This window comes from Pteropus alecto, unplaced genomic scaffold (assembly GCF_000325575.1).
Source record: "Pteropus alecto unplaced genomic scaffold, ASM32557v1 scaffold164, whole genome shotgun sequence".
In the NCBI taxonomy this organism is placed as follows: domain Eukaryota; kingdom Metazoa; phylum Chordata; class Mammalia; order Chiroptera; family Pteropodidae; genus Pteropus; species Pteropus alecto.
In genome coordinates, this window is record NW_006439568.1 from 4,598,289 (window position 1) to 4,616,111 (window position 17,823).

Sequence of the window (17,823 nt, forward strand, 5' to 3'; positions counted from 1 at the left end):
TAATAACACCTATACGCTTACATGGGCATAAAAAACTCCTCGAAAGATATAAAGAAAACTGAAAACAGAAATTGTTTCTGGGTAGGGAAGTCAGAAAACTGAAGGACAGAATGGAAGGAAGTTTACTTACTTTTCACAATATACCTTTCTAGGTAGTTTGAATTTGTTCAATGTACATGTACAATCTATTTTGAAAATAATTAAAAATTAAACCTAGTAAAACCACATACACAAAAGAGTTTGTCTTTATAACCTACCCCTCTTCTGAAGGACAAAATTTTTCTTAGAAGCCATGTAATATCTTCAATCAGGACTAGTCAGTCCCGTTGACCTGTGAACCACTTTACATTACTGTATTTGCTTCCCTGCTCCACTGTATGTCAGAGTCTGAGATATCTTATTTCTCTAACTTTCATAGTCAACTCACAAAATCTACTTCAGTCCCCTCCTTTTCTTGAGAGTTCCTCTTTCTAAACAGACAGTAATGTCTATGGCTATGCCACCCTGAACGTGCCCAATCCCGTCTGATCTCGGAAGCTAAGCAGGGTCAGGCCTGGTTTGTACTTGGATGGGAGACCACCCAGGAATACCAGGTGCTGTTGATGTTTAAAAAAATAAAATAAACAGACAGTAATTATCAGTATTTATTCAGTTCTCTCACATCTTGAGTATAAAGAGAATCAAATCTGACCTCAGAGAAAAATTACGCACAGAAAGACAAAAGTAAGTTTTCAAAGCCAGATAAACTGAAAAAACATTTTGTAAGGGAACCCACCTTTCCGTTGAAACTTACAGTGATCCAACTCACAAAAGCCAAAGAAAAAGAGGAATCTACTGGTTTATACGACTGGAAAGTTCAAAAGTTGGGGCTGGCTTGAAACAAAGATAGCCGTGGATGCTCAGCAATGCCCGTGGGGCTGTCGCTCTGCTCTCGGCACCGTGGGGCTGCATTCTGCAGTCGGACGCTTCTCCTGAGGCAGCAAGGTGCGCGCAGCTGCCCCAAAATCCCCGAGGTTTGCAATCCTGATAGTGAGAGAATTTTTCTCTCTGAACTCGACAGAGCAAACCCAGAGAACACTGTGGCAGGTCATTCTTAGACCTGTCCAAGGGGAGGGTCCACACGTGGCCTAGCTTAGGCTACATGCATTTACCTTTGGGCCACCAGGACTATGTGAAAAGTGCGAGGACAGAAGAATTCCCCAAAGGGCACCGTAGGAGTGTTAGGTAGAAGAAACAACAAATTTCCTCTATTGCTTCCAACAAGTCAAGACTATGAACGCTGGATATTTTATAGGCTCAAAACCATAAACCTTGTGCCCTACCTGGTTAAAAGTAGAGAGGGTTTTCTATTTTAAGGTAAGGTGACGGGGCAGTTCAAAGTTACATACACACATTGTCTGATTTGTCAGTATTAGACATAATTTTAAATACCAGATGAGAAACCTGCTCATAAATAGCCAAAGTGGGGGCGGGGTGGGAATGAAATTTGTAAATCAGATTGCAATCCTTTCGTCTCTCCAAAACGTTTTGCTCAGGACAAAGTATTTCCGTGATGCGGCTTGCCAAAATGTATCGTCTTCATTTGAGCCACATACTTTTTAAATCACCATCAGAGATTCAATGGAGATATCTAAGTACGAGGTCTATATTTAGCTCTAAATTAAAAAATAACTTAAGAGTTTGGATTTGTATTCCTCTTACCAAAATTCATTCACTTTCTCCCAGAATCTTCCTGATCAGCTGAACCAAATGGATATGTGGTAATTCCTTAGATTGCTTGATTCTTCAACAAATGATTTCAGTTGTCCCTCCACAGCACGAGGCTAAGGTCAAAAGCTTGAATATCCTTGCTATATGAAATGACTCATTTTTACAGTAGAATCACGAAGACATGAATGAGAGCTAGTGTTATGTGCCAGTTTAATGTCAAACATCTTTTATTTGGAATTATACGATTAAAGCCAAATTTCCAAAACATCTTCAAGAAGGAAGATTGATAAATGTATTTTAAAGCAATAGTTCTCATCTACGACTGAGATATTCTTGGGTATCTCAGGTCATCAAGAGTGACACAAAATCTTAAAAACAAAATTAAATCAATTTTATTGAAAAAAACAAACAAACATAAATAGGTCAGATAACACTCAAGCCTGAAAGGGCCGCGATCTTTTTAAAGAACATAATAAATAGTCCAACAAGACTAATACTTATTGCTGATTCAGCTCACAACATCAGCCCTCTTCAAGCAGCAACACAATCACTCGCAAACATCTACGGGGACCTTTTATGGGTATTAGAGATTCACTGAACAGTAAGCCACAGCCCTGCCCTCCAGGAGCTTACAGTGTAGCTGGAGAGAAATGAAACGACCAGAACAGACACAATGTTCACACATCTATCACAACAAAAGCAGTTACTGGCATAAGTCACCAAATGTTGTAACAAATGAGCCATAGGAATATCTCAACAAATATACACCATATCAAGTTTCAACCTATCAGAAAACAAAAACAAAAAACATTTTTATTTAGCTGTTTTTTTGTTCACTCATTTTTCAACTGAACTGAATTAAAAGAGGAAAACGTAATTCCAAGCCAAATGTACCGTAACATTTACTGACTCGTTCATGTTTTAGAATTTCTCCACGGTTCTACATCCAGATGTCAAGTTCAGTAGTTTTGACTGCCAAACCGATGTACAAATTCAGACAGCGAGTAGACAGCTCCCCACCCTACCTCTGGATCCATACTGATAAAATCATTCAGGTTCATTTTGGAATCTAAAAAAATACATGAAAGAAATGTCCACTGAAAGCACAATTTTGGTTTAACAACAAGAAAACCACCCAGAAGATCAAAAGTAGAAGAAAATTATTCAATATCACTTCTCTGGTATTCTTGTCGCAAATGTGTAACCTTGATCTAATCATGACAAAACATCACACAAACCCAAACTGAGGGACATTCACAAAATAACTGAACAGTACTCTTCGAAAGTTTAAAAGTTATAAAAGTAAAAAAGAAACTGTTACAGACTCTGAAAGAGACTAAGGAGACATGACAACTAAGTAGCCTGGTCAAAAAAAAAAAAAAAAAAAATTAGTGGGAAAACTGCAAAATTTAAATTAGATCTGTAAGTTAATAGCATTATGACAACATTTTGTACCAATTGTATCATTTTCTTGGTTTCAGTAATTACACTACTGGTTTACTAGATACTCAGAATCTAAGTAAAGTATATACAGGAACTCTGTCCTATTTTAGCAAATTCTCTAGAAGTCCAAAATTATTTCAAAATAAAAAGTTAAATGAAAAAAATGCATAAGTAATCAAACTGCCAATTTATTGGATTCAACTGCCAATTTACAGGAAATTCAGAGGATACAAAAGAGATACGATTAGCAAAATCCAGACTGTTTCTCCCAGCCTCAGTTTCTTCAACAAATAAATTACAAGAAAGAAAAAAAAAAGTTGGACAAGGAATCTATATATTAAAAAGACCACCTCATGACAAAAAAAGCAAGACAATCAGCAAAACCAGAAGTTTTGCCTAAGTCATCAGAGAGCCGGGATGCAGGATGACCAAGTGACCCAAAATAAAGGAAGATGGGCACCTCCCAGGAGAGATGGAAGCGTCCGTCTTGCTTATCTGAGGTCTCTGCCAGCTCCATGTAAGTCAGCAAGTGAGTCAGCTCAATTTTTTAACAAATTGCTAATGGAAACCTCAACTTCTGAAATACGACAGAATTTGTTTTCTAGGACTTTTTAAAAATAAATAGAAAATGATTACTCCCTGCAGGCATTCGTTACTTAAAAAGATCAATGTATAAAAACAAAAGGAAAATTTAAAAAGTGTTAGAAGATCAATGTGTAACACATGAGTATTTGCCTACACTCTCCCCACGAGGCACTATAACACTTCCATTTATAATACCAGTCCTCGAGCTCGACTCAGAATTGTCAGTGTTACTACAACACATCTGACAGCAGGCAGCTTAGAGGTATGTGCGGGCAAGCAGCAGCCGAGGGCTCGGAAAGAGAAGCAGACAAATCTGGTGTACTCTATAATTCAGCCTAAGACTTGGCAAATGTCTTCAAAAATTGAGTCATCGATAGCTGGCACTGGAGCTGAGTCTTCGGAGCAATACTATCAGACTGTAAATCTTAACTTCTTTCTTCTCAGGAAAAAAAAGAGGTCCTTTCTTTAAAATACATTAAGTGCTAAACTAAAAATAGTGGTCCTGCAGACAGACCCATGGCCGCCAAAATCATTAAATGTATAGGCTTAATCACAATACACAATATATCGAATGTACTAAATTTTAAGTCAGGAGAGTCAATCCCTGACTGTAAAGTTGCTATTAAAATACCTGAAACATGCATTAACTTAAAGCTTGATGTTTTCTTGAACCTTTTTTTTTTAACCTTTTTTTAAAATAAAATATTACTAATTAGCTAAAAGTAATTCCCATTTAACTTTGGATGTATTCCTTTGATAAATACAGGGCTTAAAGTAATGAATTTACCTTATAGAGACCATTACAATATGGTTAAATTATTACATGAGAAACCAGTTACAGTCACCCCACACTTCAGAGCAGATTCCTTTTAGTTTCAATCTCAAGTTCAGGAGGCCCCTGATGAACTACTTACATATGCAGCAAGAAAAGACATCCCCTCCTCATAAAACAAAAACCCTCCTCAAGCACAGCGTGCTGACCCTGCCACTTTCTACAGAGGTGCACCTTAATTTCCATGCACTTCAATTTACACATTTATCAACGGAAAAATAATGCTTGACTCGAGTTGCAGTGAAAGTTAATCAACAGAAAAAGCGGCTAGCACAATATAGCACCTACTGGGTAGTAGTCATCAAAACCCCAAAGAATGACTCGAAGAGCATGAGGGCTGATGAGATAATGTTTATTGAAACCTACGATGCGCTAGGCTCCGTGTTAGTGCTCATGCTGAAAAGAATAACAGAGAGCTGCCAAGGCACGTGTCCAAGACCACACCCTGCACAGCAGGTGTCTAAGACTGGCAGGCCGACCATGAGGCCCTCTCCTAACCCAGGGGCTGTCCCAACTCTGATGCTGAGCCCGGGGAAGCAGGCTGGTGGACCAGAAAGCAACTCCCACGTAAATTTCAAAAAAAAAAAAAAAACAAAAAACTGAGAGCCCTTCACAGAGCCCCTCAAAAACCAGAGTTTGAATCCTCTTTTAGTTCATTCCCTTCACAGACGCCAAATATATTTTTTTCCTTTCTTCCTTGCTGAACTCCGAATACTTCTGTCCCACCTTTCCGGCATGCTGCACAGCCTACAGAGCACTTTCACACAGACAGGGTCACTCACGTGATGGGATGATCTCACCACGAAATGGCAACGTTGTGAATTACAACCATAAATAATGATTCAACTCGTGTGGATGCCAAACGGTCGTAATAGGGCGAAGAACCCTTTATCTACTCAAATCGCAAAAAATTATTCACTGGACCGATGCCTAAAAGCACATAAACGGGACGAGTGGTACAATAAAACTTGCTGTCGCTTCCTCCTAAGGAGCACTTGGTTCTGAGACAGGGAAATGACGTTTCGTATATCACCATAATGCGCTGGGGATCCTTTTCACCATAACATGAAACCCTACAATGGCAAGGTGCTACTCATCCCTGTCAAACGACACGCACGGGCAGCCTTCCTGAGTCCGGGGTCCCGGGGGCAGCTCCATTCCGCACTCTAGCCAGTGTCGCGGTTCTGCTCCTCCACACCTTTTCTCTCCCGTGAGCTCTTGTGCCCCCTAGTCCTGCTCTCTGTGCCTCAATTTCTGAATGCACTAAATACACAGAACTACACTTCCTCGTGCCTCCTCACCACTCAGGGGGTTTACCGCAAGAACAATGCGATTTTTGTCCTTGGTTAAGGGAAAAGGCTGATCTGCCCAGGGACCGGAAACCTCTGAGGAGGCACCTTTGGCTCACCTCCAGTTTCAATGCAGGGGTACGATGGAGGAGGCTCTCTCCAGTTCCCACTGGAATCTTTCATGTGAGACCGGTCAGAAGCAAAGTTCTTCAAATATGAATCTGCACGGATCACTCTAAATTTCCTGAAAATAAATCGACATTCGTTTATCTCAGGGAAGTATCGCAGCTCAAATTCTAACTCAGTTGTTATAGAGACTCATTTTCTATGACATGCACAAAACTACTGCAGGCATTTCTGTACTATTAGTAACACGAAAAAATATGTGCAGTCTTTTTGCCTGTTAAAGAAGCCATGAGAAATGGTCAGAGGAAATCCAAAACTACAAAGGCACAGAGATAGATCTGGTTGCCATGATTTACTCAACTGTGGATCAAGGGCAAAGCACGTAATTTTCAGGTGCTGCCATGACTGCCCTCTCAATTTTGGTATCACAAGGCGTCCCACTCCATCACCCCAATCCACACATACCCCCCACAAAACAAGAGCATAAGAGAAACCCCCAAAATGACTAAGAAAATGTTTGGGCTCTTATCACACAAATTTTTAAAAGACTGCCAACCTTTTATACGATGAGCCATCTTTAAAACTTTAAAACATTTTGAATCTTCTGTGTAGCACATCATTCTCAAATATCAACTCAATGGTGATGCCAAGACAAGCGATCTTTACAAAACAAATGCAAAAACAAACACAACAACTATATATATCTGTCAAGCTCTCACTTCAGAAAGTTGAAAAATCCGTCCTGAACTTCCTCACCTTCTAAACTGTGGATGGATGTCTTCATCAGACTTAAAGGCATCTTCCACATAAGCGTCAAAAGCACAGGGAAATGGCAAGACAGTATCGAGATCATAAATGAAGCTCTGTCCTCCACTTGAAACATGAAGCAAGACAACATGGTAATCCTAGAAGTAAAAGTTGCTGAAGTTAACCAAGTGACTTCATGATGGTGAATTCCAAGGTGATGTGATATATAATGCATGTATATCACCAAAAATGGATACAAGACTAATACAGCCCTCCTCATCAAAGCAAAATAAAGCAAACAATAAAACTCTGAAAACAGACCAAATGTCCAGTGACAGAGAACAGTTACATAAGTAGTAAAAATGTTCATATATATTAAATGTATACCCTTTGACCTAGCAATTTTACCTCTAGGAATCCATCCTCTGTAAAAATGGCCATATACATAGAAAGGTATACATGCAAAGAAAATCTCTGCATCACTGTTTATAATAGCAGAAATTCGGAAACAACCAGAAGTCCACCAAGAGGGGAATGGTTAATAAACCAAATGCAGCCATTTGATGGAATACTACATAGCTGTTAAAAAGATTTTAGTAAATTTATGGGGAAAACAAAATTGTCCATGTTATCTAATTGGATGGAAGAAGAAAACTGCAAAATACACATATTACTTTTTAAAAGCTATATATATAAAAAGATACATGCACACTCAGAAGTACAATATGCATGCATATGAATACAAAGGAGAAGTCTGCAAGATCCTTTAAACTATTAACAAAAGGGACTGTTGAGGTTAGCCTGGAGAAGGGGAAGGACTTTAATTTCCTGTTTTATGCTACATTTGTAATTAAAAGAAAGAAAGTGTTGGTTTTGGTTTTGTTTTTTTTTAAAGTCAGCTAAGCCCTCATCTGCAACCATTAAGGGAGAATGATAGAGAGAGTTTCTCCCACAGAGCTTGGTCACAGAGCTCGCGCGCGTGCGTGTGTGTGTGTGTGTGTGCGCGCGCGGCGGTCACAGAGCGCGCGCGCACGTGTGTGTGTGTGTGTGTGCGCGCGCGCGCACGCCTACTCTCACTCCCAGACACCGGGCACTGCTGGGAGTGATGTCAGAGAGGTTATCACAAGACATGAGGGTATTCTGGTGCTTTGAGTTCCTTAGAAGAAAAACACTGTCACAGAGAACAGCTCTGCAAGATAAAAAGTAGCTCAATCACATTAGTACAACATTCATAACACCGCCTCACATTTCTAGTACTTCAAAGCTTACTAAACGCCTTTCTCCAACGTTATTTCATTTGACTCCGTGAGGTGGGAAAGATCTTTGAGACTAGCGATGTTGTACTATCAGAGCCTTCGGCTTCAATCCTATCTAAGTAAAACAGAACAGGCATCAGAAACGGATGCGTATTCCCTGTACTCCCTTAACGCATCCCACCCTCCAGCGGCAAGTGAAGAGCAGCTCCCCATGACAGTCCAGTTTCCTCCCCCTGGGCTCATTCTTGTTACTCCCCTCCACCTGCAGCAACCTTCTGTGCCTCTCTCCCACATCCACCACTCAAGCTCTGGCTCCAATGCTTTCTCCTCCAGGAATCTCTTTTTTATATTCTCTCACCCCCTGCCAGTAGTTGTTTCTGCCTTCTCCAAAATCTGTTTCTCTCTTGACATCTTCTAACTCATATGAGTTTTTTGAAGTACATATGCCCTATTATTTGTGGGAAATTGCGTTGTTGAAATATAGGTACAGAGATGCAGAAGACAGGTCCTTGCCTTCAAGGAGTTCCCGAAGGAGTGGGAAACGCGAGTCAACTGTTGCCGGAAGCACGTGAGGATGGGATGGAACGTGAGCATGCGGCGAGGCTCGTTCAACTCTCAGCCCCTTCACTTACCAGCCTCAGTCTCCTCTTTTAGAAAGTGGAGATACCTACAGCATTTACCTTAGTGTTACTGGGGAAATTAACAAGATTACGTATGTAAATACTTTTTAAAAAGCCAACCAAGAAACACTGGGAATAGGGGCCCCAACAGCCAAGGAGAGTTTCACTGAGGAAGGGCTGCCGTCACTGAATCTCACCCAAAGGAGTGCTTTCCAGAAAGAAGAGACGACTGTGCAAAGACATAAATGATAAATATCCACACCCTTCTAATTAGTTCCGGTCCATATTCCTACATATCAGATGGATAACGAACTCAAGGGAAAGTAGGCTTAGGCTTGGAATTGCTTTCATAGCTCAGATGTGGAGCCAACAAACGCAGACTGAAGCAGCAGCCTGGCTCTGAGTTGGGTTTGGTGCTTGCCCAACTGCCAGGAAAGGCCCAGTGGGGCTAGGGGACGGGATGGCCACCGAGAAGTGATCTGCTCCTTGGTGTCTGGTGTCTCTACCCGCTCAGGGAGGCCTACCCGTTTCCTACAGCAGCACGGCAGTGTGGCAGATAAACCTGCCAGACGGTGTGGGGACACCTCCTGCACCAGGATTTCCCACCCTGAGCTGCTGTGAGATGTTGTGTAAGGGGACCACGACCTAAGGTCCTTTCTCTGCACGCTTCCCTAAGACAAGAAGACCACAACGCAAAATCTGCTGAGAGGTTCAGCAATGGGGATGATTTCTAGGGCAGGTGGACAATCTGCAGTGTTGCTAACAATAAGCTAATGCTTCTCGAGCACCAGTACCACATTGTGCCAGATACCAGGATAATGCTTTAAATGCATTATCTCATTTAGGCCTTACAACCCCACTGACCAGAGAAGGACACTGAAAAAAGAAATAACACATCCAGTTCACACAGCCCTCCGGTAAGACTGAAGCCTGACCCACCTGCTTCCCTTGGCCCATGTTCCCCGCCCAGTGCTGCTGGATTTAGGCTTTAATGTTAGAGTAGCAGACAACCTGCTGGTAAAGGAAGCAGGACCGTGAGCTCCACGAAGCCAGGGATCGGTCTATTTTGTGCCTGGCATATAACAGGCACTCAATCAATGTATGTTAAATGAATGAAGCCAATTAAAATGATACCTTATTTTAAATAAGTAACAGAAACTAGATGTTTATGACATTATCATAAACAGAGTTTTACTTTATCTTCATGTTTATCAGTATAAACAATTCTGTTCTTCAGGGGACCAGGTTAGGACAACACACATATGTGTACTGGAAAGGACCCAGGCCTGAGATCCAGTCCTACCATGGGTCAGCTAGATGACCTTGAGCTACTCACTTTGCCTTTCTGGGCTTATTTCTTCACCTGAAAAATGAACATGTTAAAGTAGATCTGTGTTTTTCCAATGCCAGTCATGTTCATTCAGAAGTCTGCTAAAAATACTAATTCCTGAACCCTTCCCTAGATCAACTAAATCAGAAACCTGTATTTTGACATAGTCTCCAGATAATTCTACCGTGCAGCTGGACTATATATTCTTTCCAGTGCTAAATGGATAAGAGTTCAGGAGATCACAAATATATCTTCCACACAGACCATTAAAAGTCCTTCCTGTAATAATTTCAAAACTAAAAGAAAACATGCCTGCTAGTGCTTCCACCTTGGACCAAATAACATCTCTTCTGAAAAGGTCAATTGAGTAATACTTATTATTGCTTTTCTCTACTGCCCTATCATTTCTGCCTTACCAAAACATGAAGACCACTCAGGGACAATGACTAACACATAGGAAGCTCTCTCTCTGTTGACCATCTTACCCAGATGACAGGTCCATCTCCAGGTCTTGCCTGCTGTTTCCAGATAGGTATCTACAAAACACAGTAAATTTCATAAGCCGCGACTTCAGTTAAACCGCTACTAAATTCTGTAAAGCAGGACGTGGTTCCATAGTATGGCAGTTAGCACATCGGCTTTACATGCAGAAGGTGCTGGGTTCGCGCCCCAGTGGAGCCACAGGCCATGGTCTATGGCCACGTCACCCTGAACAAACCCGATGTCTGATCTCGTAAGCTAAGGAAGCTAAGCAGGGTCGGGCCTGGTTAGCACTTGGACAGGAGACCACCTAGGAAGACCAGGTGCTATAGGCATAAATAATAATAAATTTTAAAAAAAAAATTCTTTAAAGCAATACTTAAATGAAAAAGAAAATATTTACAAGCAACCAACGATCAAAGTGATAGAATGAACGGGTAAGAAGAAATCTAGATCTTTCCACAAATCCTTCCAAGTGTCCTGAACAATGACAGAGCAAAAATGTATTACACGACATTCTCTGGAGAGTAGAAAGAGACCTGAGCTAGGAGTCAGAAAGCTTGGCAGGTTCCAGCCTTCTTTACCACTTAATTATTCATGGGACCTCCCTGACAGCTATAAAACAGAGACAGCTGTCTGAACCTTGCCCATTTCACAGGGTTTCCATTAGGATCCACTGAGGTGATGCTTGCAAAGTGCTTTACAAAATATAAAGGGCTTACTTTTTTAATACTTCATTTAAGTTTACTGTAGTTCTATTTAAACTCCAAAAACAAAGAAATCTTTACCTCAAAGCTGAGAGTTTGTGCCTCCAAATTAAGCAATTTTAAAAGCTCTAACTTAATACCTAAAGAAAAGGGATTTAATCTATGTGAACGTATCATCACATATTTCCTTACCTACAAGTAAAGAACTAAACACTCCCTAACTCAACCGTGCCCTAGAAGGGAAAAAAAATCTCATTAAAAAACAAACTTTAAAATGTTGCTATATTTTATAAAGCACATTTTAAAACAGTACTAAACCCTTGCTATATTTAGCTTATACTGTCATCCTAAATTTTTTATTTTCTTTCTGCAATCATTCCCCAACTTACCATCTTCCGCTCATTAGATATGAAGACAGCGTAACATTCTTCTAAAGGATACTGGTCATGGTTTTTGATGTATTCACAGAGCTTCCAAATATTTTCTTCACTGAAATAAAATAATTGTTTACTCAATAAAATTAAGCAAGAATGCTTTGTGTCTTTCAAATTTGAACAAAAGACTGATGACATTCAAAAGTTGAAAGAGACCTTAAACACCATTTTATCCAACTACTGGCTAACATTCAAACCACCTCTAAAACATCTCCAACAAGCTGTTAATCCAACACTATACGGGGCATGGACTCCTCTGCCGACAAAGAGCTCACTACCTCCCCCATCAGTGTTTGTGTATGGAAGCATTTCGCAACTGATAAAATGCTACGTCAATATTCTATAAGCTTTGGGTCCAGGGACTTGAGATACAGTTGGAATTCCGACTCAGCCATTTATAAGGTATGAAGCTTTGAACATCTTGACCTCTTTGAGTGCCTGCTTTTCTCATCTGTAAAATGGGCATCATCACATCTTATTACAGACACTTGATAAATCTTAGTTAACGTTGATTTCCCGCTCCCCTAAGGAACGGGGCAGAGTGGGTGTTTGGGAAGGAGGGCTCCTGAGTGGAAAGGACTGGGGCGGTTGTATGTCCGGGAATTCTTCTGGAGGGGCCCCCGTGAATGGGATTCTTTCCTCAAGTCCCTCTGCTAGGGAACAGGTCCTGACTTTTAGAAAGTTCTTTCTCATACTGAACTAAGATATGTCTTCCTATACCTCTGCCCAGATGAATCTCTCTCCTGTAGGAGAGGCCTTTAGTTATTTGAAGCAGTGATCAGAACCACTCAAGTAAAGCATTGCCCAGCACACCAAACCAAATCAGACTGGCCACAATCACACTCCTGCCTGCACAGGCAGGCCCAGTTACTGCTGGCCGTACTCACAGCTCAGCCTCTAGGTTCCGCCCAGCACACCAAACCAAACCAGAGTGGCCACAATCACACTCCTGCACAGGCAGGCCCAGTCACTGCTGGCCGTACTCACAGCTCAGCCTCTAGGTTCCTTTACGTAATGAGCCATACGCCTCTGCTCAAAATCAGCTACACCAACACTCTGCTCACACATGTGACTCAATCTGTCGAAGCCTAATTTCCAGGCACACTACCTGAAAATGAAGCAAGGCACGAAGAGCATTGAGGACTGTCACCATTTTATGAAAATACACTTTCAATTTATAAGTCTTGCCCTTGTCTACCTGCCTTGATGCGCCATATAACTAGGCTTAAAGTACCAAAGTTGAGAGTCCATATTTTTCTGCCATGATTTTGTTTTTCTCTAAAATACCTAGGAAACCTTATGGGAAAAGTGGTGGTAGAAGTAACAATAGGAGATTACTAACTACTTCCATAGGATACGTAGTGTGGAATAACAAGAATGTAGTTTCAATGGGACATATAACATGTAGTAGCTAAAATTTAATCTGGATGTTCTAAGACCAAGCTTTAAGGAGACATTTATCTGTCTTGCCTACAGAGTTGACCACAAGGCTCCTGATCTCATGAAGTACAAAGCACTGTGCTAAGTGCTTGGAAGATGTGATAAATTAGAGCTTATGGACTGTGAGAGGAGACATACAGATCCATAAATAAGCATGCATCCAAGAAGGCCATAAAAGATGCATAGAAAAAGCATAAAGGAGGGAGTCGTTAATTTTGAGGGATACGGGAAGATGGAGGAGGTACAGGTCAGTGGTTTTTCCTTATTTGTTCCCCTTCTCCCCATGCCAAGGATGGACATAGAGTTAAAGCAAAAAAGTTCATGAATCTATATGTATCACAAGCACTATTGGTAGGCTGAATATACATGTGGCTTGTACATACTTTGTTATTATTTTTCAAATATGTGTGAATGTTACAGAGAAAAAACAAATTCAAATATAAGAGTTACTGAATTTGTTGTCCCATTTTATATCCATTTCTTTTCAAGAATACAATATCATGTAGGAGGATCTCATGAAACAATGTTAATAAAAAAGAGAGCTTTATATACTTGGAAACATTGGGAGTCAGCTGGAATAGAAAGAGACTCATTTTGATACTAGTCTCAGCACCCATTAAACTGGTTTTAAAAAGTGAGGAATGATGGTAAGAATGTCCAACCTGTCAGTTGATTATTTTGTCACCAGCAACGCTAACAAAGCAGCTTAAGGGCCAACATTCTGCAAGGGTTCCTGGTGATGGGCTGAGTTCAAGGAGGAACCCTGGCACACAGCAGGTGCTCAGCAAACGATTAAAAAACACAAAACAATTACAACAGGATCAAAAACGTTCTGCAAACCGCATAGTGACACACAAATACTGGCCACCACTATTATCATTAAGCTGGGTCTTAAAAGATAAGTAACATCTGACAGATGCTAACAGAAGTAGAGGCAACATTTATTTCTAGTTAGAAGAACTTGCAGGAGCAAAGGTAATAAGGTGTACCCATCTGATGTGTCCAACAGGTAAAGCACTGGTCTCAATCAGAGACAATTTTGTCCTCCAGGGGACTTTTGGCAATTTCTGGAGAATTTCTGGTGGTAACAAATGGGGAGAAGATACTATGGGGTCCCTAGTGGGTATAGGCCAAGGAGCTGTTACACATCCTACAACACATAAATCAGCCCCACAACAAAGAATTAACCTGCTCAAGATGTCAACAGAGCCATACCAGGTTGAGACATCCTGGGGTAGAGCAGAGAAGGCAGGCACAAAATGAGGTTTTGGAAGAACATATGAAGACCAGAGATCTTAGAGGGCTTGCTATGCTCAGGGGATAGACTTTACTGTCTATGCCTGTATTCCTCGAAATGTGATCGACAAACCAGACTCAAGACTCTTCAACTGTGCTGCTGACACATCCAGACTCTCTGGGGTGGGACCCTACAAGCTGCATGTTTTACAAGCTCCCAGATGATTTTCTGGCACATTCAAATTGAGAATGTCTTTTTAGGAATGTGAAGCCAGAAAAGTTAAGAACCTGACAGGATAGGCGAGAGCTGGGCAGAAAGGCCTGTAAGGAAGGACAGGACCAGGCCCCCCCAGCAACTAGCCAAGGTCTATGAAGAAACATTCATCTCCTATCATTCTTCCATCAAATCGCTCCACTCAATTGTGCCAGCCTCCTTGTTATTCCTACAATAGTCATGGGATGCTTCCTTCTCAGAGTCTTTGCAGCTGCTGTTCCCCAACAGAAATGCTCTCCCACCAATATCCATGAAGCTCTTGCCCCCTTTTGCTTCAGATCAAATATGTTTATCAACAATGCCTTCCTAAAATATCCTAATATAAGATAGTAAGTCTCCATCCCGTACCTTGTTTTATTTTTCTCATAGCACTTAACAACACCTAAACATGGTTTACTTGTTTTTGTCTGCTTTCTCCCAACCAAAACATAAGACCCATGAGATCTTACCAGGTACTTTGTTTTGTTCACAGCTGTATCCCTAGTAGCTAGAATGGTGCATTACATATTCCAAGTGCCTGATAAACATGTATTAAATGAATGAATAAAACAACGAATGGACATTAGGGAGAAGAACAAATAGGATTTTGGTGAGAGGCAGGGCAGAAATAAAGCACATAGTTAGCGAGGACTCCGGCATCACAGAGGTCCATTTCAGGACTACCACTTGCTAGATGTGTGAGGCCTCTCTGTGGCTCAGTCTTTTCATTAGTAAAATGAAGGATATGCCAGTAATTGAACGTATCTCTTAGGCATAGGCAGAACAATTGGCACTGGGCCTGACATGCATCAGAGCTAAACAAATGTTAAGCTCTTAGAGGCACTGGTTTGGTGACCTGCTGAAGGAGGAAAAGGTAATTTAGATGGCTCTAAGGTTTCTTGTGCAGGAACTTGAAAGTGGGGGAAGAAGTCACTACACAGGTAAGGGAAAGGTAGGTGTGGGAGTGAAAAGGGCCAAGCCAGGAGTGGTGATTCAGCCACAGAGGTGGCCTAGGACAGGGGTCCAAGGGTGGACTCCAGAACCGAACTCTACTCGTAAATCCCCATTCCTTCACTCACAAGCTATGTGGCCTTAGACGAGTTACTTTCACCCCTCTGTGCTTCAGTGTTCTCATCTTTAAAAAGGGGATAATAACCTACCCTCTAGGGTAATTGTGGGGCTTAAATGAATTCGTTTCCATAAACCACACAGAACAATGCTGGGCATACAGCAAGTGCTATGTAAGTGTAACCATTATTATAATGACATGTGGATAAAGATCATGGTTTCTAGTACAAGAGGGTCTTGTACCAATTGGATTCCTGGATGCTATTAACTGGGTGACCTTGGAGAAGTTACTGCAAAATCTCTGGGCCTCCTTTTTCTTCCAAAACTAAAACGACCTTCACATCAGCGTGAAACCATACAGGCTTAGGCAGAGTAATTTCCAAAGACTCTTTGCGCTTCGCCCTCTGCCTCCAACTCTCCTTCCTGGACCCCAAGAGCTGAGCTCTGCTGAAAAATGCCCAAGCGAAAAGCGCCAGGCAGAAGTAATGCAATGCCGACCCTATCATTCCTGGAGAATTCTGCCCCACCCCCAACCAAAGACCACGCTCTACTCAGGAGCCGAGGCTGCTGCCATTCCCGCTCCCCCTCCCGCCAAACCGGGAAGCCCGCCAGTCGCGGCCCAGAGAGCCCCGAGGAGGGGCCGGGAGGAGGCGGGGCCCAGCTGCGACGTCGCAGTGGAGCTAGCCACGGAGATGCTGGTGGTTGCGCCCGCGCTCTCTCACCAGTAGCAGCTGTTGTAGACACAGGCGTCCCGTGGGGGGCTGGCCGGCTGGTAGCAGGCGGCAGCGGCGGTGGCGGCAGCGACATCCTCCTCCATGGTGGCTTGGGCCAGGGCACCGGCCTGAGGCGAGCCAAGGGGACCGGCTACGCTGGCGGGCTTCGGGAAAGGAGCGGGCGTACGCCAGTCAGCGCGGGTTCTCGGGGCCGAGTGGGCGGAGCCCGGGGCCTCGGGTGCAGTTCCCAAGGGGTGGGGCCTGGGGGCGGGCAGGCGGAACCTGGGCGGGGCGAGCGGCGCAGGTTGCCGGGGCACGGGGGGCGGGGCTACTGCCCGAGTGGGCGGGCCCAGGACTCGCGGAGCAGGTTTGGGTGGGAGGAGCCTGCGGGATGCGCAGGGCTCGTTCCGGGAGGATGGAGACAGGGCAGAGTGGGCGGATCCGGGGTGAGGTGACCGGCTTGAGTTACTCGTGGACGGAACCCCGCGAGGAGGACTGCGCGCTTCCGGTAAATTCGGCCTGTACCCGTGGGTGGAGCCAGAGGCAGGGCGGTGCTAGCAGCTCGGGTTCCTGGGGGGCGGGGCCGGTAGTGCCGGGGTTGGCGGTCTGCGGAGATCAATCAGCTGGAGGAGAAAAGAGGTCACTGGTCGGCGACCTGGGGAGGAATCAGGGGAGGACTTCGAGTTGGTAAGCCGCCGGACCCTGAATGGTGCTTCGTGACTCTCCTGGAGGCGTCTAAGACCCTTCCTCCTTTCTAGGGCCCGGTTGCCAGCTGTGGAGGAACCAGATGAGATGCGGAAGACTCGGCGTGTGCGAGTGTAATAAGAGAAACGCTTGTGAAAAATGAAGCTTTAGCATTTTGATCCTAGAGTCCACGAAAGCCAGGGAGAAGTGTGTGTAGTGAATAATTCCAAATATGTCTGCATCAAGAATGGTCTTAGGGACATCACCCTAAAAGCTCACCATATTGCAACATTTTTAAAAATAGAGAATTGTATATATTGGCTCAGAAAGATCTATGGATTCCTTGATATAGTGAGTAAAAAAATAGTTTTAAAAGTCTACATACTACCCATTGTGTTAATCATATATTTTTATTTGTTGGCAGTCTGGAAGGAGAGAGCCAAATTGTTAAAACAATGTTTACCTCTGGTAAATGAATGGTATGGAGTATTTTCACTTTATGCTTTATAGCCCTCTGAATTGTCTACATTTGCAGTGGACATATACAGCTTATCAGGATACTTCCCATTATACAAACTGAAATTCTTGGTTTATAGGCCATCTACAGTAAGATTTTCTCAATCTCATGAACTCTAATAAAGTCCATAAATCCTAAAGATTTTGAGCATAAATCCTTGTGTCAGTTATCAATTTATTGCCTCTCAGCTCTGAATACACACTTCTACAGGCTCTATGATACTGAAATTCCTCTAAGCATTTGTCCTTTAAAGTGAGCATGATGTTAAGCCTTTTTTTTTTTTTTTCATTAAAGTGTGTTGAAGAAGATTCCTGCAGTTTCTGGGACCGTGCAAAACTTTAGAGTGTGAATAT

At 42.6% G+C, this 17,823-nt stretch overlaps 1 protein-coding gene, 1 long non-coding RNA gene and 1 pseudogene across 2 annotated transcripts; 2 read left to right on the top strand and 1 right to left on the bottom strand.

The window, feature by feature from the left end:
* Positions 1–486: 486 nt before the first annotated feature.
* On the top strand, positions 487–605 carry LOC112483603 (annotated as a pseudogene).
* A 1,303-nt stretch (positions 606–1,908) lies between these two features.
* Positions 1,909–16,495, bottom strand: WDYHV1 (WDYHV motif containing 1). The gene is made up of 6 exons (XM_006916574.3): positions 16,279–16,495; positions 11,515–11,614; positions 10,424–10,474; positions 6,742–6,890; positions 5,979–6,103; positions 1,909–2,779 (listed from the first exon to the last, which is right to left on the bottom strand). Exons 1-6 carry the CDS (start codon positions 16,371–16,373, stop codon positions 2,670–2,672), a joined length of 630 nt encoding a protein of 209 aa, XP_006916636.1. The 5' UTR covers positions 16,374–16,495; the 3' UTR covers positions 1,909–2,669.
* A 290-nt stretch (positions 16,496–16,785) lies between these two features.
* LOC112483572 lies at positions 16,786–17,609 on the top strand. Its single transcript, XR_003047691.1, has 2 exons — positions 16,786–16,956; positions 17,028–17,609. It is a non-coding gene; the product is annotated as an uncharacterized LOC112483572 (long non-coding RNA).
* The last annotated feature ends 214 nt before the right edge of the window (positions 17,610–17,823 follow it).

What these genes read in the sequence shown, in the direction of transcription:
- WDYHV1 (XM_006916574.3), bottom strand. Translation starts at nt 16,373, where the DNA reads ATGGAGGAGGATGTCGCTGCCGCCACCGCCGCTGCCGCCTGCTACCAG. An exon ending in GTCTACAACAGCTGCTACTG is followed by an intron (nt 11,615 to 16,278) that starts GTGAGAGAGCGC and finishes ATTTTATTTCAG; the next exon opens with TGAAGAAAATATTTGGAAGC. An exon ending in CCCCTGCATTGAAACTGGAG is followed by an intron (nt 2,780 to 5,978) that starts GTGAGCCAAAGG and finishes GTATTTTTTTAG; the next exon opens with ATTCCAAAATGAACCTGAAT.